Source organism: Chlorocebus sabaeus, chromosome 19, assembly GCF_047675955.1.
Source record: "Chlorocebus sabaeus isolate Y175 chromosome 19, mChlSab1.0.hap1, whole genome shotgun sequence".
In the NCBI taxonomy this organism is placed as follows: domain Eukaryota; kingdom Metazoa; phylum Chordata; class Mammalia; order Primates; family Cercopithecidae; genus Chlorocebus; species Chlorocebus sabaeus.
Genome location: NC_132922.1, coordinates 7,492,659 through 7,518,683, shown reverse-complemented (window position 1 = coordinate 7,518,683; position 26,025 = coordinate 7,492,659). Strand labels below are relative to the sequence as shown.

The 26,025-nt window shown below is 54.4% G+C and overlaps 1 protein-coding gene across 3 annotated transcripts in view; it reads right to left on the bottom strand.

Moving 5' to 3' along the window:
* Window positions 1–26,025, bottom strand: part of SCUBE1 (signal peptide, CUB domain and EGF like domain containing 1) — a 143,347-nt gene that overhangs the window by 85,779 nt on the left and 31,543 nt on the right. For 2 of the 3 annotated variants that reach the window (XM_073006635.1, XM_073006636.1), the window contains exon 4: window positions 1,517–1,651. In XM_073006635.1, coding sequence (XP_072862736.1) covers window positions 1,517–1,651 — 135 coding nt within the window. Of the gene's footprint in view, window positions 1–1,516; window positions 1,652–4,579; window positions 4,689–26,025 lie in introns of those variants that run through there. The other variant, XM_073006637.1, reaches the window with a different exon arrangement.

Here is a 26,025-nt window from a genome sequence, read left to right as displayed (position 1 = left end):
GGGTGGAGTGTGGACAATGTGACAGCAGCAAGTGCCAGGAGTCACGGAGCTCGGGCTTTCTGTTCTTCCGGGGACACCACAGAGCCATGATTAGCAGGCCCATCCTGTCTTTGAGGCAATGAACACTAAGAATCCTAAGGAGCCTGTTTGAATATTTCCACTTTATTATCCTGAGTACTTTTTAGATGTTTTTGCTTTCACTTTCTCAGGAACTGTTTTCTAATGGAACTCCAGCCCGGGCTGGCAGAGTTGCACCTCGCAGCCTCCTGCCTGCCCACGGGAGGCTGGAACCTCGTCCCAGGGTCCTGCTCCATCTCCGAACTGCTGGGTAACACCACGTCCCCATTTTCCGGGCGAGGAAGCTGGGGAGCAGTCAGTAGAGCTGCCAATGGGAGGGCTTCCAGCGTGGGAGGGGAGGAGCTGGATTCACACAGGGTCTGGCTGGCCTGGAGCCCAGTGCGTGCCCTTTGGCTCCCCATCTCTCAGCGCAAGCCCCTCTCCGAGCCTTCTGCAGGTGCTGTGTCCTAGAGAGGCCCACCAGCCTCCAGCGCCTCCGCCTTGTTAAGGGTCAGCAACGGGGGCGTGCTCGAGCTGGGGCAGTCCTGGCCTTCTTCCTTGCATCTATTTCCTTGACAGCTCACGACAGCCAGGCCCTGGGAGCCTTGGCTCCTGCCTCTGCCCTCACAGCACACTCTGCTTTGGCACACAGCCCTGCCTCAAGATGCCTGACCTTGCATTATCTGAAGCAAGAGACGTGCCTCAGGAAATGCTGTTCTCTGTCTGGAAGTCCCTCTCCTCCAAGCACATGTGTCCTGGCTTTCTGGCCAGCTCTGCCGCCACCTCATAGCCCCACTGCCCTGAGCCCAAACTCCAGGATCTGACCACTGATGCCCTAACACCAAGTCCCTTCACCTGCTGGGCTTGGCTGGCGGCCAGGCTCTACTTCAGCTTGGGTCTGCCACCTAGTGCTCCAGCTGGTGGGGTGTCTTCCTGGGGCCCTCTGCACTTCCCCGGGCTGGCCTGCTACCCTGCCTGGCCTCCAAACAGCAGGCTCCCGACCACGAGGACCCTCTCCTGGCGGAAAACCCAATGAACATGCAGCAGGGAGTCGCTGGTGTTGCCAGGTTCATGGAGACAGAGAAGTTGGCACACAGCCTGGGTAGCCTCAAGCCCCTTTTGGAGAAGGAGCCCATGGAGAATGGTGCCCCACTCTTCCCGGCCACAGACAGCCCCCAACCCAGAAAGGAAAACAGCTCCTTTGGTCACATGTGCCACTTGCGGCCCCACATATAAACACGAGAAACACCCGCAGCCCTAGTGTAGCAGGCAGAGGGAAGGAGCTGGAAGGAGGCCCGTGCAGAACCAATCCCAGACGTGCAAAACAGTCATTCCGACTACCAGCAAAATTCCCTGCCTTGACCTTGAGGGCCCCAGAATTGAGATGTGGAGAACGGGACTCTGGGGGCTGCCCATCCTGGGGCGGGGGACACGCCTGGTCAGCACAGGCCGTACTCACCATTGGAGCGGTGGATGCAGGTATGCTGGTTGTCACTAAGGAAGAAGCCACTGTGGCACTGACACTCGTAGCTGCCCATGGCGTTGACGCAGATCTGCTGGCAGCCCCCATTATTGTCCTGACACTCGTCCACATCTGTGAGAAGAGGAAGAGAATGGGAACAGAAATCACACCTAAGTTGGAAGCAGGGCACGTCGGGCTGGCAGGACAGGGATGCAGTGAATTTCCTCACATGGCCCTGAAGGGAGAGACTCCAGAGAGGGCCTCCCTGGTGCTGTATGATGGTGATACTGTACAGTGGCCTCCACGGCCCTGCACCATGGTGGCACTCTCCAGTGGGCCTCCACCAGCCCTGCACCACAGTGGTACTCTCCAGTGGGCCTCCACTGTGCTGTGCTATAGTGGTACAGTGGGACTCCATGGGGATGCACCATGATGGTACTCTACAGTGGGCCTCCGTCACACTGTGCTGCAGTGGTACGAGGGCCTCTGTCGGGCTGTGCTGCAGTGGTACGAGGGTCCCCGTTGGACTGTGCTACAGTGGTATGGTGGCCTCTGTCGGGCTGTGCTACAGTGGTATGGGGGTCTCTGTCACGCTGTGCTGCAGTGGTACGAGGGCCTCCGTCGGGCTGTGCTGCAGTGTTACGGTGGCCTCCGTCGGGCTGTGCTGCAGTGGTACGGGGGTCTCTGTCATGCTGTGCTGCAGTGGTACGGTGGCCTCCGTCGGGCTGTGCTGCAGTGGTACGGGGGTCTCTGTCATGCTGTGCTGCAGTGGTACGAGGGCCTCCATCCGGCTGTGCTGCAGTGTTATGGTGGCCTCTGTCGGGCTGTGCTGCAGTGGTACGAGGGCCTCCGTCGGGCTGTGCTGCAGTGGTACGGGGGTCTCTGTCATGCTGTGATGCAGTGGTACACGGCGGGACTCCATGGTGATGCCGCACAGCGGTACTCCCAAGAGTGACTCACAGAAAGAGTTCGATGGCTATGATGCTAGCTCACTCCAACTCAACAGTGCTCTCTGAGTGCCCAGCACCGTTCTAAGCATCTTACCTGTATTAATTCCTTTAATTCTCACAGCAACCCTGTAAGTCAGATCCAGGTACCAGTCCATTTTATAAATGAGGAAACTTAGGTGCGGAGAGGCAAAGTCACTTGTCTAAAGTCCTACATATGGTAAGTGGCAGAGGCAGGATTCAAACCTGGTGGTCCGACCCTGAAATCTCGGCTTGCAGTGACGTCGCCAGACCCCTCCCCTCGCAGGAAGACAGAGCAGCCTGCAGCAGCTGTCCCCAATACATGCAGCTTTGCCAACTGCACCCCACAAGCCCCCGTCTCCTGACCCTGCTCAGGTTTACCACCAGCAGCACAATACGGTAACAGGCTGGAGCACAGGGCAACACCCCAAGGCTCTGTGCCCTGCACCGATTTCAAAAGCCCTGAGAATGAGGAGGTTTTTATTAAGAAAAGGCCCTGACCTCCGGCTGCCAAGGCGGCTGCAGAAGGCTGCCAGGTGGTCTCCCCACTCTCGGGGAGAGACAGACCTCAGGGCCGACACTCATTTCTGACCAGAGGCTGCTGGCACAAAGGGCGCTATTGGCTGAAAAGAGTCTTTATGGAGTTCTGGTCTTGAAGAGAACAGCATGTTTCAATTACCAGAGTCATAACCCCCTACTCTGTCAGTTTGTTTAATGAAAGAAGGGCTTCTTAAACCTTAATGTTCCATGTCTGTATTGTCATTTTAATAGGCAAATATATAAAACCACAAAGGCAGCGTGAGCTACTGGCTGCTTCTAGCCAATCCCCGGCCCCCAACACACACACACACACACACACACACACACACACACACAGACACACACACTTGGCATTGAGCCTTTGATACTCTTCTTTCTAACACAGACATCTTTTACTACTGGAACCAAGAGGATGTGAAAACGTAGAGTCGGTGACCTGCACTGAACTGGGACAGGACTCAGCTGTGGAGTGATGTGAGCTGGGTCCTATTTAGACTCACGGACAACAGACCACTTTACCACCTAAGACACCACGCGGCTGCCTTTGAGGCCGACAGCGAGGCCATTATTCTTTGGCAAGCTCAAATGTCAGCCGTGTGGGCAGCCAGAGGAGGCAGGCAGAGCTCTGAACTTTAAAAGCCACCAACGGTTACAGCTAAAATGGGAGAGGTGGCCCTCGCTGAGAGGAGCCAGGTGATCGCAACATGACCCGACAGTCTGCCTGGGGAAGCCTGGGGGGGAGGGAAAGGGACTATTCTCAGCACCTTTCTCCATTCAACAAAGCCTTGCTTAGGACCCCCCGGGGCCCAAGGCCAATGCCACCTTTGCTGGGGGCAGCCCCTAGGTGTGGTGAGTGGTCGCCTCCCTCCCCTGCACACCTCAGCCATGTCTGCCCTTGGGGTCTGTCTCCAGCCTGCACTGGACCATGAAAAGCACCAAGCCAGGCCCCGTGTCCCACTCATCCTGTTAACAACACACAGCAAACATCCGTGAGTGTTGATTATGTGTCAGGCGCAGGCCCACGAGATCCTCACAGCTACCTGTGTGATAGGTCGTGTTATTGACCCCATTTTACAGATGAGGACACAGAGGCTCCGGGAGCTGAAGTAGCTTGAGTACAGTGACCCAGCCCTAGGGTCTAGCTGCAGAACACGTGCCTCTGGCCCCGGGCTAAGCTGGCCGTGTCAGCAAGTGTGCTCAGACTAATGCTGCAAAGAGCTGGCTGCTCCTCACACGAGCTGGAGTCCCTGTCAACTTGGGCACCTGCACGTCAGCCCCAGGGGCAGCTTGCCATGACGAGCACTGGGAAGGGCCCAGCACTCCTGGGGTTAGTCCCATCTCTGGACCAATAAGACCCTGTAGAGAACTGTGCTGGCATCCACTTAACCATGAGACCTGGATGTGGGCAGCTGTCCCTGGGACTCAGTCCAGACCCCTCTCATGTCACAGTCGTTACCTTTCTTCTCATGGTTCTCAGATTCCTTGCTCTGTACCTTGGCTTCCCTAGCTCTACTAAAAGTCCAACTGTAAAGCAAACCAAACAGATACAGACCCTCAAATGCTGAGTTCCCGGTGCAGAAATGCGACCTCATCCCTGTCACAAGTAAGCTCCCTGGTGCCAGCCATCTGCAGCCGTCTGGCCTGGTCGCTCCTCACCTCACTGAAAGCTTGAAGCAAAGGGCTGTTGACGTAAGGCATCTACAAACCCTCAGTGACCTGGCAGGGCGGCTGGGCCTTGGGACAGGGCTGTTTACTCTGCTAGGGAACAATGACACGCCAGTGCTGATGAATAATGGGAAACAAATGCAGGGCCATGTAAACATGTCTTGTCCCCACTCCCAAGTGATAAAGCCCTGAGATGAAGCAGACGGGAAGAGGGGGCTGCCCCTCTGCACCCTTTTCCCACTGTGGTCCAAACAGGCCTCACCCCTGGCCCCCGAGGAGGGGAGGAAATCACAGCTGCCAAATCTCTTGGATGGCCTGAGGCCATGAGCAGCATCTCTAGGGAAGGGCCTGAGGTCCCACGCACGGCTCTTGCACCCCGTGTCTCCAGCACTCCCAGTGGGCCCCACACTGAGGTCTGAAGAGCGTACAACCGCAGCAGCTGGGTCTGTGAGATGCTGCCCACAAGCCCAGGACAGACTGGGCTCACCTGGAGGCCCTGGCCAGGCCTGGCAGGGCACTCTGAGAAACAGTCCTTTGGCCCTTTCCAAGGGGTGCTGTGAGCCCAGCACACCCCGCCCCATGGTCCCCCAGCATTCGGCACACTCTGTTATGAGAGGTGCCCTCATGGCGAGAGGGGAACCCATGCCTGGGAGTCAGGCTGCCTGAGTTCTGCCCCTGTCTTGCCCTGTGGCCTGTGGGCGATGTCCAGGCCTCATGCCTGAGAAGTGCTCCCACAGCTTGAGGGATTGCAGACCATGTTCTCTGGGAAGTGCTCCCGGAATGCCTGTGGTGTGTGCAGCCCTCCTCCTTCTCTGCCCCGTGGAACTGACTGTCAGTGCACGGATGGGTCCTGCGTGGCTGGCCCCGAGTGAGAATCCTACCCCACCCCCAAGCCCGCACACAAACGTGACCACTGAGGCTGGGCGGGGTTGCCAACCTCACTACCGCAGCGAGGCCCCTGCTCAGGCACTATCTTAACAAATCCACACAATAGCTCTACGCTGGGGGCATTATTCTTACTATTCCAGATTCTCAGGCAAGAAAACTGAGGCCTGGAGAGGGGGAGAGATTTTCTCAAAGCTCTAAAAGAGGCAGAAGAAGAACTGGAAGCCCCATGAGTCCAAAGCCCTCCCTCTCCTCCTCTTGAGGAGCCTTCAAGCCCGATGACAGTAGTGAGACGAAGGTACCCAGGTTTTGATGCTTACAAACCTCCCTGGACCCTCCACACCCACCTCTCCAAAACCTGGTGCTCAGCCTCCTCCTCTGTGTAGTCTTTCTGGTGTCCAGCATAATTCACTCCACCCCAGCTTCCAGGCCAGGCCTGCCTTCCTTCACTACTTCCTTCCTCTGCCCTGGACCAGAGAGGGCTTGGCTGCCCTGTTCCTGCCCTGGGGTGAGGACAGATCTGAGTCTCCTTTATATCCTTGCTCCTAGCAGCGTGTCAGGCCAAGAGTGAGTGCCCAAGTGACAGGAGGGTAAATGGGATGGCACAGTTTGTGCTTGCACACACCAGTGCCAGGGAGCGCATTACTGCCAAGGGACCAGACCCGGGGGGCAGAGTGCTGTCCTCATTCCCACTGGGCATGACGGGGGCTTCAGCTGTGAGTGGGCTCTCGCAGCCTGCCCACTTCTTCAGCCATGCTCTAGGAATCTCCTGCAGCTGCTCTCTGAACACACCCCACCCAGGCACCTCTGCCCGAGTGTGCATGCCACCTTCCTTCTGGAACTGCCTCCCCTCCTTGTCCAGACTGAAGTTTTTCTTGCCTTCTGAATCTACCTGAAATGTCTCTGTTCATTCACTCACTCCATGAACACCAAGCACCTACTCTGTGCCACACTACCCGTGAGCTGCCAGGGACACCCAGCTCTGGACCAGAGCACACAGATGGGAGGCTTCCTGGAAGAGGTGAAGCACGAGCTGCTTTGAGAAGAGCAGAGAGATGTGACCTGAGCCTGGGGATCCTGGAGGAGGCGGAGGTATTCTGAAAGCAAAGGCTGTGGAAGGGGCAGGGCAGGGCCCAGATGGGGAAGGGCTTGCAGCCTCTAACAGAAGAAGAGTTCTGGAAGCAACCAGGGAAAGGTGGCTGACTGGGTCCTGGACGCTGGCCTAAGAGGAACAGCAGAGCCAGGCTGTGGGCATGGAGAGTGAGCAAGGCTGCTCTGTGGCCTGCACCCTGCCCTGGCGAGACCCCACACAGCGCTCAAAAACTCCAGCCCTGTCCGGGTCCCCACATCAGTCTAACTGGCAGGGGGACAGTCCCTGCAGAAAACATTTGTGCAACCTGACACGTAGAGTGTCCCAAACCACTGAGGCCTTGGGCCAGGGCTGAGCCTGCGTGTAGTGAAGCCCCTGAGTGGGCCTGTTTCCAACCCGGGGTCCAGAATCCCTGGGCGGCTCCAGGAGGGGTAGGGGGAGTGTCCTGCCTCTGAATCCTGCTGGCAGCTCATGGTCCTTCATCTATATTTATGACCACAGCTGAATGTTCCCAGAAGGCACAGAGCTCCTCGGCACAGCACAGGGACTTAGCTACAAAGCGGAGAGGAGGTCCCCTGGGCTCTGGGGCAGACTCTAGGAGGCTCTTTTCAGGAAATCCTTTCAACTGGTGAGAGACCGAGGAGGTAGAGTGGAGAGCGGGCCCTTGATGCCCAGCTCTGGGAGGAGCCTTTCACGGCTGTCTGGACCGGCCTGGTTGAGGCTGGAAGGCACTGGTTCACAGCCTCCTATGATGTACAACTGTATCTGTGATTGTGCCATCAGAACCTTGGAGCTCTTCCCTCTTCCAGGACAAGGGTGAAATGGCAGGCAAGGGAGCTGGGAGGAAGAGAAGGTGGAACCTTGGCAGGCCCTGCCACAGGGGCCTTCAGCAGGTGGGGCGGGCAGACACCCTCGGAAAAAGATGACTCCAGTGAGGTCTGGGACAAAAGACAGGGAGCCTGAAGGTCCTTGAAGGCTGCTCCCTGTGAGCAGTGAGCTCTCATTCCTTCAGCCCGCAGAGCTGGGGGAGGGCAGAGGTGGGAGAAGGGAAGGACCGAGTCAAGAAAGGCCGAGCATTTGGAGCACAAAAGAGGGGCCTCAGTGGTCAGGGTCTGGCCCTCACCTCACCCAGCCACCAGGCCTGAGGACCCTGTTGTCCTTGAAGCCCGTTTCTTCTGCTGCTCTCCCAAGGGTCTGACCAAGGTTGCTGACTTTTTCCATGCCACTTTGCCCATCCGTCTCCCTGGCTCCCATGAGACAGCCCTGGGGCTTGGACCTCAGCTTCCGCTTTGGGGTAGGCTGCACACTTCTCCTGGGTCTCTCAGCCTCCAGCCTCTCCTTCCCAATCCCTTCTCCATGGGCAGTGGCTGCTGTGATGAGTCTGGTTGGAACAGGACATGGCACCTTGGTCCCACGGGGTCTCTGGGATCAGGTCCCATCACCTCACTGTGCACTGCCTGGCATGAGCACAGCTCTCGCGGCAGATGGCCCTCACCTGTGACTCTTGCCCATCTCCACTCAGTCCTCATAGGTGCAGGCCACCTCCAGTCACTGAAGGGTCACGTGTGAGAGGGGACCCACGTGCTGTGATTGACATGGTTGTTTTCCAGCAAGAAGAATTTCCAGAGCTGACATCAGCAGGCCATAGGTTGACCTGCTTCCGAAAGGCCTCTGCAGGCAGGACCAGTTTCCCTGGGAGGTGTGCTTTTTGGCTCAGGATGCTGATGTTTGTTTTTATTAATAGCTGGCTGTTTGTTCTACTTTGGACCAAGAGTCCAGGTTCACAGTTATTTATAACAACTAAAAATTACTTCTGGATCCAGCTCTGGCTGCTTTGTGTTTCCCGCAAATGTTTCCCAATTTGAAACAGAGACTCTGTGTTCTGCTTGGACCCCACCCATGTTTTCATGGCTGTCAAGAGCCTACTGTGTGTCAGGCCCTCTACTGGCTCCAATGTCCCAGCTCCCACAGAAGGTCTGGAAACAGAGGCAGAGGTGCCCAGCCCATCTTAGGAAGTGAACTCGACCTCCAGCACTGAGAGCTCCCACCTGGTCCCAGGGGGCTGAGGGCCCCCGGCCGCCAGTTCCTTTCAGAAGTGTGGCTTAGGCAGAAAAGCCTCTTGGCTATCTAGCGGCTCTTGCAAAATTGCATTTGATGAGTTAAGTGTAAATAAATGAGAACCAGATGGATTAGATTTCGGGTAAAATACACACGGGTCTTAGAGCTTTGGGGCCTGAGTTCTGCCAGATCCAGAACACTCTCCGAGCTGTCAAGAGCTGCTGGCACAGGCAGGCAGGAGGTATGCCTGGGGTCTCCTAGGACCTGTCTGCTTCCTGGTCTGGGCATCAGCTGAAGCCTTCCCTGGGGGTCCTGATTCCCCAGCAGGCTGGCCGTGTGCAGAAGACACAGAGCCGACCTCTTGGCCTGGGCCTGAGTCCAAGCTCAGGGTGGGAGATGAGGCGTATGAATGGTAAGGTCAGCTTTCCAGACCAGCAAGCTCACTGCTCATGTCCAAACCCAGCAAGCCAGTCCAGGGGAGGCGGAGGTGGTGAAGCCTGCTGGCCGTTGGGGTCTGCTGACTCTGCCCTTCCCAATCTGAGTCCCGCCTTCCAGCCCAGCTGCTGCCCTGCCGCCCCCTGCTGTGCATCTCTAGGGAAGGACAGGAGTCTGCCGCCCAGTGCAAACCGCTGGCCAGTCCTCACAGGGACGTGACGCTGACCTGGGACCACTGCCCACGGGACCTGGCTCTTGCTCCACAAGTCACACCAGATGGAGTACAAGATTCAGTGAGCCGGCCGGGCGCAGTGGCTCACGCCTGTAATCCCAGCACTTCGGGAGGCTGAGGCGGGCGGATCATGAGGTCAGGAGATCGAGACCATCCTGGCTAACACGGTGAAACCCCGTCTCTACTAAAAATACAAAAAATTAGCCGGGCGTGGTGGCGGGCGCCTATAGTCCCAGCTACTCGGGAGGCTGAGGAAGGAGAATGGCGTGAACCCGGGAGGCAGAGCTTGCAGTGAGCCGAGATGGTGCCACTGCACTCCAGCCTGGGTGACAGAGTGAGACTCCGTCTCCCAAAAAAAAAAAAAAGTTCAGTGAGTCACTCGCTCTGTGACCTTGAGCAGGCCATTTCACCATTTTGGGTCTGGTTTCCTTCTCTATAAAACAGGGATAAAAGTCCCTGAGGTGTCTGGGAGCCAAAGGAGGTGATGGAGGTAAGGTACTCTGCGCAGCGCCTGGCACACACAGACCACCACCAAGTGTGAGCAAGTGCAGCACAAAGCCGACGCTCATGCCTCAGGGAATCACGGGTACAAACATACTCTGGTGACAGCAAAGTCTCTTCCAAAATGCAAAAGCAACAACAAACCACGTCAGAGGGGAGCACTCAGCCCTGCCTCGGCCTTCTGGTCTCCAAGTGAAGCCGTTCGGCTCCTGACACTGCTCCCTCCTGAATAAGCCTCTGGCACACTCGCCCTTCTCTGGGGACCCCAGCTTACTGGGGCACTCACGGTTGGCCCAGAAGTGGACAGAGCTGTGCATGCGGTCTGCTCGGACGGTGTGGATGGGCCTTTCGATGCTATGTTCGTGAGACCTCTGCTATTTCTCCAATCCCGGTTTCTGGTTGAGATAGAATTCATGGAGCATACGATCTTTAAGCCGACATCTTAGTGACTTTTAGTATATTCACTGTGTTATGTATGTAGCATAACCATCACTGCTAATTCCAGAATGTTTCCATCACACCAGAAAGAGGCCCCATGCCCGTTTTTGGTTAGTCCCAATTCCCACCCCTTCGCCCCTGGAAACCACGTGTCTACTTTCCGTCTATGGGTTTGTCCATTCTGGACATTTCATGTAAAGAAGTCACACAATAGTTGTCTTTGTGTGTCTGGCTTCTTTCACTTAGCATGTTTTCAAGCTTCATCCATGTCATAGCGTGTCTCAGCACCGCGTTCCCTTTTACGGCTGAATAATATTCTATTGCACGGACAGACCACATTTTATTTATCTCTTCGTGAGCTGACGGACATCTGGGTTGTGTCAGCTTGGTGGCTGTTATGCACAGTGCTGCTGGAACACTGTGTGTAAGTCGTCGTGGGGCTGTATGCTTTCAGTTCTTCTTGGGTGCCTATCTGGGGGTAGCACCGTCACATCATCTGGTAACTCCATGTATGCCTTTTTGAGAAAATGACTGTTTCCCACGGGCGACACCATTTTACATTTCCAAAGTATGAGGTTTCTAATTTCTCCATATCCCATATCCTCACCAACACTTGCTCCTTTCTGTTTTTTTTTTTTTTTTTTTTTTTTTAACAGCCATCCTAGTGGGTGTGGCATGGTTTCTCATTATGGTTTTGATTTTCATTTTTCTAACGAATAATGATGTTGAACAGCTTTTCACATGCTCCGTGGCCATTTGTATGGCCCTGGGATACAGTGACGCTCAAGACAGACACGGTCCCTATTCTCACGGGCTCTGTGCTGTCTGTGGAAAGACAGAAACAATCAGAGTTTCCAGGTGGGCGGGGCGTCTCCATTTCTTTGGAGACATGTCTATTCAGATCCTTTGCCTATTTTTAAACTGCGTTGTCTTGAGTTGTAAGAATTCTTTATGGCCGGGCGCGGTGGCTCAAGCCTGTAATCCCAGCACTTTGGGAGGCCAAGACGGGCGGATCACAAGGTCAGGAGATCTAGACCATCCTGGCTAACCTGCTGAAACCCCGTCTCTACTAAAAAATACAAAAAACTAGCCGAGCGAGGTGGTGGGCGCCTGTAGTCCCAGCTACTCGGGAGGCTGAGGCAGGAGAATGGCATAAACCCGGGAGGCGGAGCTTGCAGTGAGCTGAGATCCGGCCACTGCACTCCAGCCTGGGCGACAGAGCAAGACTCCATCTCAAAAAAAAAAAAAAAAAAAAGAATTCTTTATATATCCTGGATGCTAAGCCCTTACCTATATGACTGGCAAATACTTTTTTCTATTCTATGGACACCACCTCCTTTCAAGTAGCCTCAGGCAGTGCTAGGTACTCAGGAGCTCAGTGCTGGTCAGCGGGGCCTGGGCTCCTCTCGGGCTCTGCCCTCGCCCCCACCCCATCTACATTCTGTTTCTGGGAGATTTTGCACTGTCCCTTGGCTGCCTATCTGCCAAGGTTGCCCCCAAACCCCCAGGCCTGCCTGCTCCACCACCCTCCAACTTAGACATCAAGAGCTGACCTGGTGCCTGCACACGGACATCCCGCAGGCATGACGGACCTCATGCGGCCCATACTGAACTCCCAAGTCCCCCTCCTACAAAAGCAGAATAGAACGAGACAAAGCTCAGTCTGCCCTCAGCCTTCCCCGCTCAGCGAATGGTCACACAACCCGCAGTCGCTTCAGGCAAAACACCTGGTTGTTATTTTTGATGCCGCTTTCTCCCCACATTGAAGCCCTTAGCAGGCCCAGTCCTTTCAACTCTGCCTGTGAAATTCACCACGAGTACAACACATTCGCTCCCCTCCAGGGCTGCCAGGGCTGGTCCAGCCGCCCTCGTCTCTGGCCTGGATTATCGAACTCCCTGACTTCACCCTGCCCCTGTCCATCCTCCATCCCTCATGGACCTCATGCCATCCCCCTGCCTGAAAGCCCCCAAAGCTGTCATAAACATGAACTCCCTTTCCCGGCCACCAAGCCCACAGGAACTGCTCTGCCCACGTCCCCCGCCCTGGCCTCCTCCTCGCTCACCCACCTCCAGCCAGGCTGCTGTGTCCTGCTTTCCCTTGACCCTGGCTGTCCTGTTCCCATCTCCAGGCCTTGGCATTTGCTCCTCTGCCTGGAATGTTCTTCCCTTGTCTTGGCACGGCTGGCTCCTCCTCCTCCTTCAGACCTCAGGTCACGTGCCACTCTGACCACCAAGCTAAAGTGGCAGACGGGTCACTCTGTAACATATCCCTCCCCACTTCCTTCAGAGCATGCCCCCACCCACCTGGAATCTTCTTTTTGACTGTCTCTGTCTTCCCACTAGACAACACAGAGCCCCTGAGAACAGGGACCACGTCTGTCTTGAGCATCCCAGTATCCCAGGGTTTTGAACAGTGCGTGGGGCACATGAAATACGTCTGCGGACTGGATAACTGAGTGAGCACTTCCAAAAGTGTGGGTGGGGAACAGCGCTTCTGGCCTGAACATCCATAGGCCCTGGCTAAAGGCCGTCCCACCAGGGATCAGACACCTAGCCTTTGCTGGTGTATGCTGCAAAGTGTGGCTGCAGAGGGGCTGCCATGAGACCCTGCAGCCCCAGGACCCACTCAAGGAAGCAGCTCTGGATGGGTGACAGGAGCATGCGCTGGCTGGCAGTGGGTCCTGGGTAGGTGGGTGGGTCAGGGACTGACATCAGGAGGTGCCAGAGAAGGCTCTCAGAGAAGGGCTGTGCTCATCTGCCCCTTTGGCCTTGCCCGAGAGTCGGGAGCTTGTGCAGAGATCGCGATGGGAAACCAAGTGGCCTCACAGTCATTGCCAGCCTGTGGCTTTGGTGCTCAGTGCTTGAAGGGACCCGCGTTGGGAGGCCTCAGAAGAGGGGTGCAGCTCAGCCTCTCCTCCTTCTTTGTCGGCACCTTTACTGACACGAGGACCAAAGTCTCCCACTAAAGAAAAGCTGCTTGAGCTGGGCACAGTTTCAGGAAGTGAGTGGAGAGGGAAGGGGTCTGGAGACACAGTGGGATCCCCTACAGAACTACGTTTCACTCATTTTGCGAGACCACCTATGGCAAGGCCAGCTCCTCCTTGAACCTCTAGATCACAGGCAGGGCAGGGGCTGGCTGGGGCCCCCACTCAGGGTCAGGCACTCTCGTTACAGTTATCTCAGTTAATCTCAGCCCAGGGCAGTAGCTGTTTTGTAACTGGGAGCTCCAAGCAGTGTGCAGACTGCCCATAGTCCCCAGCATGTGAGTGACGGAGCCAGGCTGGGAACGGGGTGCTTTCATCCCCTCAGGCCTCTGACAGTGCAGCTGTGAATGTGATCCTGGCTGGACATCTGTAGGAGGCACTGGAGTTTTTAAAAATTTCTTTTGATGGGGATAAGAATGGAGGACTGGAGAGAGGGAAGGAGGAAAACCAAACAAACAAATCATGGAACCAAAGCGAGAAGCTGTAAGGAAAGAAAGAGGAAATGCTCCCACGGGACGCTTAATGAAGAGCCTCCGCGCCTACCCGGGCCCAGCTGTATGTGATTACCTCCAGGCCGGTGGATGGGGCGGCAGGGCAAGTCCCTCTCCTGTTGAAAAACAAAACAAAACTCCCCTGAACCAAGGAGGGGCCTTGGAGCTCCCACGACACCCCAGGTACACAGGTCCTCTGGCTGGCTCATCCCGCCAGACTCCAGCCAAGTCAACTGATTGATTCCCAGCATCCATTTCCCAGCCTCAGTTCTGTCGGAATTCTAACCTTCAGGGGCTAATTCTTCCCCATGGAAGTCCACATTTTCTTCCACCCTCCAAAGCTGTGTGAAATTGCCAGACGGCTGTGCGGCTGCTCCTTCTCTTCCTCCTCCTTGCTAGCACCCTCCATGTGTACACCTGTCCTCACCTATGAGGTCTCCTCGAGCGTGAGGGTCCTCGGCACCTGCCAGGCCTGTGGCCACACCCTGATCCCGGCCGCTTGGCCTCCTGATGCCCTGCATCAGCTCCCCAGCTGGGCCTACCACATGTGGGCTTGTTCCTTCCTGCACTCAGCAGTTCCTCCCTGTCAGGCCCCGGCTGGGCCTGGTGGCAACAACCCGGACTACCGAATAGTTTTGTCTCATCAGAGCTGACGCACCAGAGAAAGGCAGACAGCAGGCCACAGAGGGCGGTGGCGGAGGGCTGGGTGTGGGCGCCAGGAAGCTTCACAGAAAAGGGGGCACTCGCTTAGCTTAGGCACTGGCACACTCGCAGGCCTCCCCACGGCCAACCTGTCTCTGAGTTTGTGGCCACATTCTGTCTGTGGTTCTCCTTCTCTCAAAGACCTAGCATGGCTCCCTATAACTTGACCAATAAAACTGTTTTATTATTTAAGATTCTGAGCCGACAAGGAATTCTGAGAAACAGTGGAAAAGCTGATCAACAACCTTACACTTTAGACACAACCACCGTCAGGAGCATCTGTTTTGTTTCCGTCTTTTTGCACAAGCTGATTTTCTCCTAAATGTAATGAGTCGATCTGTGAGCTGAGCTAAAGTGCCTTCTGTGCTGTGGCTTGGCCCTGCCCCCACTTCTGACTTGCTGCTTTGTGCAGTCTGTAGTGGGCTCCTCTTCCACGCCCCTGTGCGGTTGTTAATAAACTCCCCTGTGAAGGACACAGCTGGGCAGCTATGGCCCTTTTCATTTGAGGGATTATTGCCTTCAGAGAGCTCCCCAGAAGTGGGATTCCTGGGTCAACAACTGTGAGCTTTTGCTTCTCATGACTCCCTGCGGACCCCTGTTAACCTGCATACAACTGACTGACTCTCCTGCGGTACAGCGTCTGCACTTGCGGTGGCCTCATCTGCCACCATCTTTTCTATTGGCCACATCCATCTCCAGTGAACTTCTGTGATTAGTCACATGTATTTGTTCAGTCAGTCACTTGGCAGGGGTGCAAGGCACCACACTTGTGCAAGGGTAAACAGGGAAGAACAGGCCAAGGCCTGCCCTCAGGGAGCTGCCATTCCAGGAAAGAGAGGTGGTAAGGACACTGGCAGACCAGTGTCTACTAACCAGAGTGGGGTCAGAGCCCTGCAGGATAAGAAGAGTGTGCCGTGAGAAGCGGGAACAGGCAGGCTGAACCCAGGTAGCGAGCGTCTCTCTAAGCCACGTGAGGACCAGTGCAGAGAAAGGTGCGTTTTGTGGTGGGATGTGCGGTTGGTCATGTGCGTGTGTGTGTGTGTGTGTGTGTGTGTGTGTGTAATCTCCGGGTCTCAGACCCAGAGAGCACATGGTATACGTGGCTCATTTGACAGAGATTGCCTTTTTACCACCACCACCTGCTCTGAACCCACTCTGCTCCTTGGCCGAGCCCTTCCCACCTCCGGGCTCTGCACATGCTGCTCCCCCCTCCTAAAGGTCCTCCCTTCACCCCATCTCCACCCCCACCAGGGGACCCTCTACTCACTTGGGGTAGGGCGAGTCACCCACCCCTCACCATCCCTTTTCACACCCCTAGTATTCATTACACAGAGGACACCATAGTGGGAGTATTTCTCCACAGGGCCTGGGAGCTCCCTGAGGGCAAGAGTCAGTCTAACTAATCTCAGAGGCCCCTCACCTGCAGATATAAGCACCCGGGGCATGTCCTGACAGAACAGCATTGGGGCATGCTTGCTGTCCCTACCAGATAATCACCCCTGCTGCCCCCACTGTCCCAGGCTTTCATTCCATTCCCACATCTTGGCGACGTGATTCCGCATCAACAGTGAAGAGAGTCCTGCTGGAATATGGAGGAGAAGCGGCACATAAACCTTGATAGGTGACTGCCACCACAGACAGTTCTGTCCACGCCCAGGCGACACTGGACACGGACATCAGGACATGAAAACGCTTGCTCTATTGGAGGGGTGAGAAATGGGGGATGATTTTGTTTTTCTCTGGATTTCTCTGAGTGTTTCTGTATAATTATTGCACGGGTGGCCGATGGATAAGTAAACAGACATTTGCAGCTTCGTGTGATTCTGGCAGGCCTGAGAGTTGTCAGGGAGGGCAAGGGAGCAGAACACAGAGAGCAGGTCCCTTCACCTGGGAGGCCAGGGAAGAGGCGCAGGAGGAAGAGCTGAGGTGCCCGGGACAAGTTGGGAGGAGGTTCTCCAGGTAGGGGAATGGTGTGTGCAGAGGCCCAGAGAGCATGAGGTGCGTGGGGACAGGCTTAATATTTAGTTTGCTGGGAGCATAAGGAGAGAAGGAAAGGCTGGAGCGTCAGCAAGGCCAGCTGCCAGGCCGAGGAAGCCAGACCCCCACAATGGCAACACAGGCCCTGGGGAGGGTCCCACTCGGAAGGGCCTCCACCATGGGTGGGTCCCAAATGACTCCACCGGCGTCTGACCTCCTGGCGGCCAGCAGATGAGCCAGGAGAGGTCAAGCCTGTGGGATCCTCTCCCCGTCATTAAAGTAGCACCTGGGAGGTTACTAAAGACCCCAGACCAAGCAGCTGGGCTGCTGCCATGGCTGCCCACTTCCCACAAATAAAGAGTGCCAGCCAGGCGCAGGGCATCTCTGCCAGCAGTCTATTTCTAGCTGTATGTGGTTGGGATGAGGTGGGTGACAGGGAGGGGTGCTGGGGCAGCCTGATACATATGCCTGGCTAATGGCCACTATAAACAGCTCGAGCCTGTGGGAGGAGGGTCACTGCAGCATCTGCCCTGATGCAGCCAGGCCTAGCAAATGTCCAGGGTGACCCCAAACGCCACCCAGGGCCCAGGGTGCTCCGAGGTAAGTGAGACTACTGACAGACGAACTACTGGACTGGGTTGAGATGCCCTCAATTGTTGCTAATGCCCCCAGTTAGGGCCATGGCTCTGTGTCTGGTTTGGGGGCATATGTTTTGCTGGCAGGGTATTTTTAAGGAGCCTTCACAAGACACTTATTTTTTTTTTTTAATTTTTCAGAGTTCTGACCAAGTCCTTGGCACAGGGACTGCAAACAGGAACAGAGGAAGGCAAGTGTCTGCAGCGAGTGTTTTCTTTGCTGTTTATGGACTCGGTATTCTCTGCTCTGAGACAGAGCGGGGTTTCTTCCTCAAGCCACCAAACTGAGACCTACAAAGGTGGGGCTGGCACCAGGCACAATGACAACAGATTTCAGTCCAGCGGAAGGAGGACAGGATCATGAACACACATTCCTACCAAGGGGAAGGTGGCCTCATACGGGGATGCAATCCCTGACCTGAACGTACAAGCACAGGGAGAGTGGGAAGGGGAGAGGAGGTGAAGGGTCCTGAGGCCCACCATGTGCCACCTTCCTTCACATACGCCCCTCACTGTGTTCCCAGAGACCCATCCTGGGAACACCAGCATGCCCCTTTCCAGGAAAGGAAACCAAGAACAGAGAGCTAGGAAGGGAGTGGGAGCCGAGGCCAATGTGAGTGATCCCCAAGTCCATGCTCTCCCTGTGTCTACAGCAGAGACCAGAAGGAGCCAGGCATGGAGAAGTGGACTGGGGAGTCACAGGCCATTGCTGGCTGAGGGAGACAGTGAGGCTTTCCCAGCGAATCTACCCAGCTCCAAGTGTGTCGATGACCTGCCTGCCCCCACGGCAGGTCTGTGCACCCGCCACTGTCAAGTTGTGTGCCTCTTGAGGGCCGGAATCCAACATTCTGCCCCGCTACCCTGCCACCTGACCATCCTCCACCACACCAATGAGCCTGCTGTGGGCCTGGCCTATGTGGGCCTCGGATGAAGAGCTTGGCCAATCCATAGCTCAGCATTCGAGGAATTCCCAGGGAAGGAGGGGAGATCTGCCCTGAGATGCCGGAGTGCCAGGCCCAGGAGCTCAGGGCCGTGTCAGAGGGAAGCCTAGGGGAGGCTGTGCAGCTCAGAGAGGTTTTCTCTAGGGGTTGATCCCTCACCTGAGCCCTGAGGAACAAGTGGGGGCCAAACTAAGCGTTCATCAGGAGGCTGGGGAAGGGCGCTCAGGGCAGAACAGCAGGTGCACAGACACCCCGGAGGAGGAAAGGGCGGGACAGTTAGGGAGAGGAAAGGTGTTCACCATGCTGGAGATGACAGTTCTGAGAAACAAGGAGACCTACACAGACAAGGACTGCATCCTGCCGGGACAAGGCAGACACGGGAAAGAGCTGAGCTGCCACTGTCCCTGGGGCCAAAGCATATGACCATACTGCCAGGTCACGGGATGCTGGAGGGAGAAGGGCTCTGACTCAGCAGCCCAGCCAGGGCATTCCAAACGGAGTTGCAGGGGCTCCGGGAACTTCGCAGAGGTAGAGACAGGCTCCGTGGGGGAGCAGAGCGCTAATTGTGGCCAGTCTTGTCTCCCACTCAGCCAGAGTGTGAAACCCCTGCATGATTCTGCTTGGGAAGAAAAGATTTCTGCTGCTATAAACTCCACAGCATCTGAAAACCACTGATCAAATCCCATCTTTTTATTTCACATATGACAGGGAAACTGAGGCACAAAGACGCAGGGCATTTCCCAAGGTCCCCCAGCAAGTCAGTGGCCTAAGGAGCCTGACTTCTGTTCTGTGGGCCACTGATTCTGCTCCGATCGCTGGGCCAGATGGGGGCTGGGAGGAAGAACCACCTGGCCGCCTGTAATAAGCACCCCACTGTCCCCCACCCAATCCCAAGCAGGCCACGGGCATGAGGCTGTCAAAGGCCACTCCACCCCGAAACACGCGCGGGTCTGAACCAGTCTGCTTCCCTACACCCCACTCTAGGGTCTCCCTTTTTTTGTAGCAATTTGGGAAAAGAAGGAAGCGAGTCCATAAAGATGTACAACACTGTCCAGGGAGTCTCTCTCAGGCCAAAGAATTTCTATCAGATTAACAGCTGTAGAAGGCGGAGAGGAGAGGCGGGCCTGGATCCATCTTGTACTCTGACAGCAAATCCCTCCAACCGAGTGTGTTTAGAGCACCTGAAAGTGGGCCAAGAATGGGAAAAGGTGGTGCGGTGGTGGTAGGTGGGCATAACGAAAGAGAACAGGAAGAAACCTCTTGAGTTTACTTTAGAAAATATTGGTGTTTATGGAGTAAGTATATGACTGTCCAAAGCTGTTTAGTTTTACATTAAGATGATCAGCATTTTTTTTTTCCCAGCAAGAAATGTATTTGAGCTGTTGAAGTATAAAGACAAATAAACAGCAGCAACTCGAGCCTTCATTAGGGGTTCCAGGGAGCCACACGTTGTCTCCAGCTGTCTTCCAGGATGAGAGGGGCTGCTTTAAAAGGCTGGGATTGCGCAGGCCCTTTCATCAGGCCCGGGACCAGCCCAGCCCAGCGGAGGGAAAGCTGTGAGCACAGCGCCTACACTGAGCATCCGAGCATCCGGGGCACTCGTGGGTGACTTCCTCCCCCAGGTGCAGCTGGGCTCCGGGCCCCATCGGGAGTCTCCTGAGGGCCCCTCCTACTCCTCCTTTTCTACCCCTCCACTTGGCAGCCTCAAGTGCCACTTGCACATCCGTCTCTTCATCTGATCCTAACAGAGAGGGACCAGTCCCATTTCACAGAGACCGAAACTGCGACTCTGAGAAATGAGATGATGTGCCCCAAGTTACAAAATAAGAACACAGCAGAGCTCGGATTGAAGTCGCGATGTCACACGACCCCACAGTCAACAGACAGTAAGTGCAAGAACCAGTGCGAGAGGCTGGGAGAGCATTTGTGGGGTGGGGAGCAGACCGTGGGCAGCAGCTCATCTGGCAGGAATGAGGGGCAGGGCCCAGGAAAGGGCTTCCCACGCGGCCCAGGCCCAGGCCCAGGCTTGCCCCCTGCATCTTCACCAGCTCCAGGATACATCCATTCTCCCTAAACGGTCTTCCCGCTTTGCGCATTGGGAATAAATGTTAATTAGCTCATTCACATCTGTTGAGACCTTGCTCTGTGCTAGGTACTGTGGGATGTGTTTTACAAAGCTCATCTCGTTGGCCTCTGCATCATCTCTGTCAAATAAGCACTGTTGGCCGGGCGCGGTGGCTCAAGCCTGTAATCCCAGCACTTTGGGAGGCCGAGGCGGGCGGATCACGAGGTCAGGAGATCGAGACCATCCTGGCTAACCCGGTGAAACCTCGTCTCTACTAAAAAAATACAAAAAAACTAGCCAGGCGTGGTGGCAGGCGCCTGTAGTCCCAGCTGCTCGGGAGGCTGAGGCAGGAGAATGGCGTAAACCCGGGAGGCGGAGCTTGCAGTGAGCTGAGATCCGGCCACTGCACTCCAGCCTGGGTGACAGAGCGAGACTCCGTCTCAAAAAAAAAAAAAAAAAACAAAAAAACAAATAAGCACTGTTACCAGCCCCACCTCATGCAGGAGTATACAGAGGCCCAGAGAAGCAGAGTCACTTGCTCAAGGTCACACAGTAAGTGATGGATCCAGGCAGGTTGATTTCCGATGCTCCTTGAGGGCCTGAAATAAGGCCATCATCCATCTCCTAAATGTGAGCTCCCAGCAAGGCACAGCATAGGGTGGGTGCTCGTGAAATCTTTACAAAATGAGTGAATATTAAGATTTCTGGTTTCCAAAGCCATCTAGACGCCATGTAGAAACCCTCACGTTTCCCCCCGGGTTTGACTACAGACTTCTAAGCTTGTGCGCCATCTCCATTTTGATGGCTGCTTATCATTTCAAACAGAACTCAGCCAGACGCCTGAGTCCTGTACCTCCGTGTCCAGCCCCACACCCAATCTGTCCTCCCCCTAGCCTTCCCCATCTCAGCCACAGCAGCCGAGCCCCTAGAAACTCTGGGAAAACCTAATGGTCGGTTTTGACTGTCTTTTCCCTGTGCCTCTCACATCTCATCCACCGGCAGCTCCCGTTGACCGTTTTCAAAATACACTGTGAGTTCAACGACCACTTCTCCCACTGCCACCCTGAACGAAGCCACCAAGCTCTCTGACCCAGGCCACTGCAGTGGCTTCCCTGCTTAGGCCACTCTGCCTCTCTACTCAGCAGCCAGAAGGGATTTTTAAATGAAAATGTCCATCGGAACATGTCAGTCCCTGGTGAAAATATTCCACGGCTTCCCAGGTAACAGAATAACATCCAAACCCCTTTCTTGAGCCGATATGACCCCATGTGACCCAGCCCCTGTCCACCTCGTTGTCTCATCTCCAGTCCGTGTCCCTCGCTCCTGATCCTCCAGGCACCCTGGCCCATCCCCAAACTCCTAACAGTTCCTACCACACTTGTCCCCCTTCTGCTTGGACACAGGACCTCCCCTAGACCTTCACGTGGTACTTCCTCCCTCTCACTGAGGCTTCCTCCCCTTGCCCTGGGCAGACTTGTTACTCCCCTCATTGGTGGAGGTGACTTCTCAGGCCAGACTGTAAAACTGCCAAGCGTGGGATTCTGTCATCTTAGGACCATGATGTGCAGAAGCTCCTACCAGCCCATGGGGAAAGACCACATAAAGAGGCTGCCCATAGAGTTCTGGCTGACGGCCAACCACCACCACCAGCGGTGAGCAAAGACACTTCCAGATGATTCCAGTTCTTGGCTATCAAGTCATTCCCAGCCTTCAAGTCTCCTGGTTGAGGCCCCAGACACCATGGAGCAGAGACGAGCCAATCCTGTCTGACTTCTTGAACCACAGAATTCATGAGCAAAATAGTATTTTATGCCGCTAAATGTGAGGTAGTTTTAAGAAAATTTAATTTTACTTTTTAAAATGGACATGTAATAATTGTGTATATTTGTGGGGTACATAGTGGTGCTTCAATACATATTTTTAAAAACTTTTTTTAGTTTTACTGAGTCAGGATCTTGCTCCGTTGCCCAGGCTGGAGTGCAGCAGTGCAAACATAACTCACTGCAGCCTCAACCTCCTGGGCTCATGCAATCCTCCCACCTCAGCCTCCTTCGTAGCTGGGGCCACTGGCGCACACCTCCATGCCTGGCTAATTTTTTAAATTTCTGTAGAGATGGGGTCTTGCTATGTTGCCCAGACTGGTGTCAAACTCCTGGGCTCAAGTGATCCTCCTACCTTGGCCTCCCAAAGTGTCGGGATCACAGCTGTGAGCCACCACGCCTGACCTCAATACATACTGAGGTGGTTTCTTATGCAGCAATAGTAACTGGAACCCTATCCTACCCAATGCTGTCACCCTCCCCCCATCACTTTGTATCACATTATTTTATTATTTTTTTCAGTGGCTCTGACCTGGCTGAAGTTACTGAGTTACATGTTCACGTGTTCACTGTCTTTCTCCTCTATGTAAGTTCATAAGCACGGAGATGTTGTAGCTTTTGTTCGCTACCATAGTAAGCAGTTAAAACCATGGCTGGCATGTAGCAGGTGCCCAGAACAATTTTTTGGAATAAACCAATGGATGAATACTAGGTGGAAGGCTTTAGAACTATTTCTAACGTAGCACTTTTTTTTCCTTTTTTGGGACAGAGTCTTACTCTGTCGCCCACGCTGGAATGCAGTGGCGTGATCTTGGCTCATTGCAACCTCTGCCCCACGGGTTCAAGCAATTCTCCTGCCTCAGCCTCCCAAGTGGTTGGGACTACAGGCGCCCGCCATCACATCCGGCTATTTCTTTTGTATTTTTAGTAGAAACTGGGTTTCACCATGTTGGCCAGGCTGGTCTCGAACTCCTGACCTCAAGTGATCCACCCGCCTCGGCCTCTCAAAGTGCTGGGATTACAGACGCGAGTCACCGTGCCTGGCCCTAATATAGCACTTTCTACCCTTTATTAGAGTTGTGAATATTTCTGGCTTCCTCATGGACCTAAGAGCCCTGCGAGAGATACCTCATTTAATTCATCTTTACCTCTGCCCCATGCCTACCACTCTACATTATATCCTGGGTATTTAGGACCCTAAAACTCCCCTCAAATGGTCCTAAGCCTATCAGATGACACTTAGGTCTGAGAAAGACTTAGGCAAAAGGTGGCTGCTTTCAGGGTAAATGGCCAAAGCCTGCACATTTGCGTTAGGGTGTGCTGAGGCTCACCATGGTGTGGGGTGGAGCCAAGGGTGGGAAAGGCAGGGAGGGAGCAGGCATTGTCCATGCTTCCACTTTCTGCTGCAAAATCAGAGGTTTGCTGGGTGAGAGGGTTTTTAGACTACAAGGCATTTTGACAAATCCATTCATTCATTTATTCTACAAATATTTACTAAATGCCTACAATATATCTGACACTGCACTAGGTTCTAAGAAGAAAGACAGAAAGGTAAACAAGAGAAATTCTGCTTTCAGGGGAAGAAGACAGGACCGTGACACAGAACTGCAATGGAGATGTAACTGTGTGGTGTGGGTCACAGCAGACCTCTGAGCAAAGGGAGGTTTGGTTGAGGCTTGAAGGATGAGCAGGACCTCACCAGATCCCTGCTGGGGAGGAGCAGCCTGTCAACAGATCTGTGCAGGACTCTGTGGGTGCAGGGAAGCCTGGGCCAGCGGGCACAGCTGAGCAAGGGTGAGAAATGGGGTCGGGGGGAGGCTGGTGGGGCCTTGGCTGGGGGGGTCTCATGCTACTGTGGAAGCAATGGGGGCCATGAGAGGAGGGTGCTGGAGCAGACGGCTCTGTACAGTCAGATGAGGTAAGACAAGTTTCAAAGGGCGGCTCGAGGGTGATGTGAGGTGCCTAAACAAGGCCACAAGCTCTGCCCTCGGCCCAAGGAGGCTGAACGAGCTATGGGGTGGAGATGCCCTTGGCGTGAGCTCTCTAGAGCAAGGGGTTCCCGTTTGCCCTTCAGCACACTCCCTCCCTGTGCCTGGCCTGGCATGTGCTGGAATTTCTGGATGCTCTCAGTGACTCCCAAACTCGTGGATAGATACAGGCATACATATCCAACACCCTATGACAAGGAGACCCTGGCCAGCCTCCCGGAGCTGGTGCAGTTCTGGGCACTACGGGGCAGGGGGTGGGTAGCAGGCTAGGCTTACAGGCTTGAACTGGCAAAATCCCAGACCTGGGCTCTAGTCCCAGCTCTTCCACTTACTGTCTGTGTTAGCTTGGGTAGGTCCCTTTCCCTCACCGGGCCTCAGTTTCCTCGTCTGTAAAAAGAAGGCACTAATGGCTTTGGATGCTATGAGAACTAACAAGAGAACTGAGCACAGCATCCCAGGCAAATCCAGGCACACAGGAGACTCAACCAAAGCTCCCGAATCTCACTCAAGTAGGACGGTCGACCCAGCACAAGGCTGATCATAGGGTTGGTGCTCAATAAATGTTAACGAAATGGAGAGAGCTGGCTAATAAATCAGTGCTTCTGAAGCTGGATACAGATGACTTCTCTTCATCAGGGAAGAAACGTGCCGAGAGGCAGGGCCAAAATTCAAACCGTGAGCAACTTGAGAAATGTATTTTTCAGTAAGTCAAGGTAAAGATCGGGGTTGAAGAAAACATCTGGCTAAGTGAACTAATGGCTTTAGAGAAAGAGGAGCCCTGCTTCGTGGAGACGGGAAGAAATTATCCACTGCTGGTTTTAATTTAAGATGAAAAAAACTTTATTCTATTAGCCTAAATATTGCTCTGCTGTGCAACTGCATGGAGTTTGGAATAATATTTTTCAAACAGAACTACTGCTATTTCAAGTAATTACACAGCTAAAAGCAGCCATTTGGGGTTGAGCAAGATCTCATCATGGTTTCAATTCCCTCTGGTGTCATTTTCTGTTATATTTGAGAAATTCCTCAATAAAGATGTCAAATAGAGTGAGGGCTTTGCTCCCCAGAGGACAGACTTGGCCAACCTCCAGGACACAGTCACAGGCAGGCCATCTCCACAGGAAAATAACCTCGCTTACTCGAAAGAAAAGAAAAGGTTCAACTGTGAAAACTTAGGCAAGAAAATAACATGTAAGCCATCAGCCCCATTTCTCCTAATCAGCTCAGAACGCTTTTCAAACTGGCCTGTTTATTTCTAAGGTGATCAGGTTTTTATCCCAGCCCCCATCCCTAAGGAATTCAGTGGTGGTTCAGAGAGGAACGTTACAACTGGACAAGACTCTTGACCCAGACTTCTTGAGACAAAACAGCAGGAGGTGCGAACGGGCTTAACTATTCCTGATGGGCGATGGGCTGTGGGGTGAGGTTCAGTGACGGCCCAGAGGCAGTCAAAAATGCACAAGGCAGTGAAGACAGAGAACCTTCTAACAACTCAGTGGGCCACTCACAGCCACCAAATGCCCACTGGGGACAAAACCTCGTACAGGAAGCTTTGTCAGGCAGCACAAACAATTCCAAACATTTCCAGGTAGCACAATTTCAAGCAGATAGTTAAATGAGCAAAGCTGGTTGCACGCAATAGGGAGTGGTGGAGACTGTGGCAAACAAGAGAGTATACGCCCCCTCTGAGGCAGACAGCTGCAGTGTATTTCACCCCAGCTACTGCCAGCACCACAGTGAAATGTGAGCAAGAGTGCTGTTGCCCTGGGCCCCCACCCTTTGGGGGTCCTTGTTCTGCCTCTCCTGTGGCTGCAGCAGCATCCCCCGCCCCCCGCCGACACCATGGAGTAAAGAGTCCATAGGGGAGTCATGGACTCCTGGAACACATGCCTACCACTCTACATTACATCCTGGGTATTTAGGACCCTAAAACTCCCCTCAAATGGTCCTAAGCCTATCAGATGACACTTAGGTCTGAGTAAGACTTAAGCAAAAGGTGGCTGCTTTCAGGGTAAATGGCCAAAGCTTGCACATTTGCCTTAGGGTGTGTTGAGGCTCACCATGGTGTGGGATGGAGCCAAGGGTGGGAAA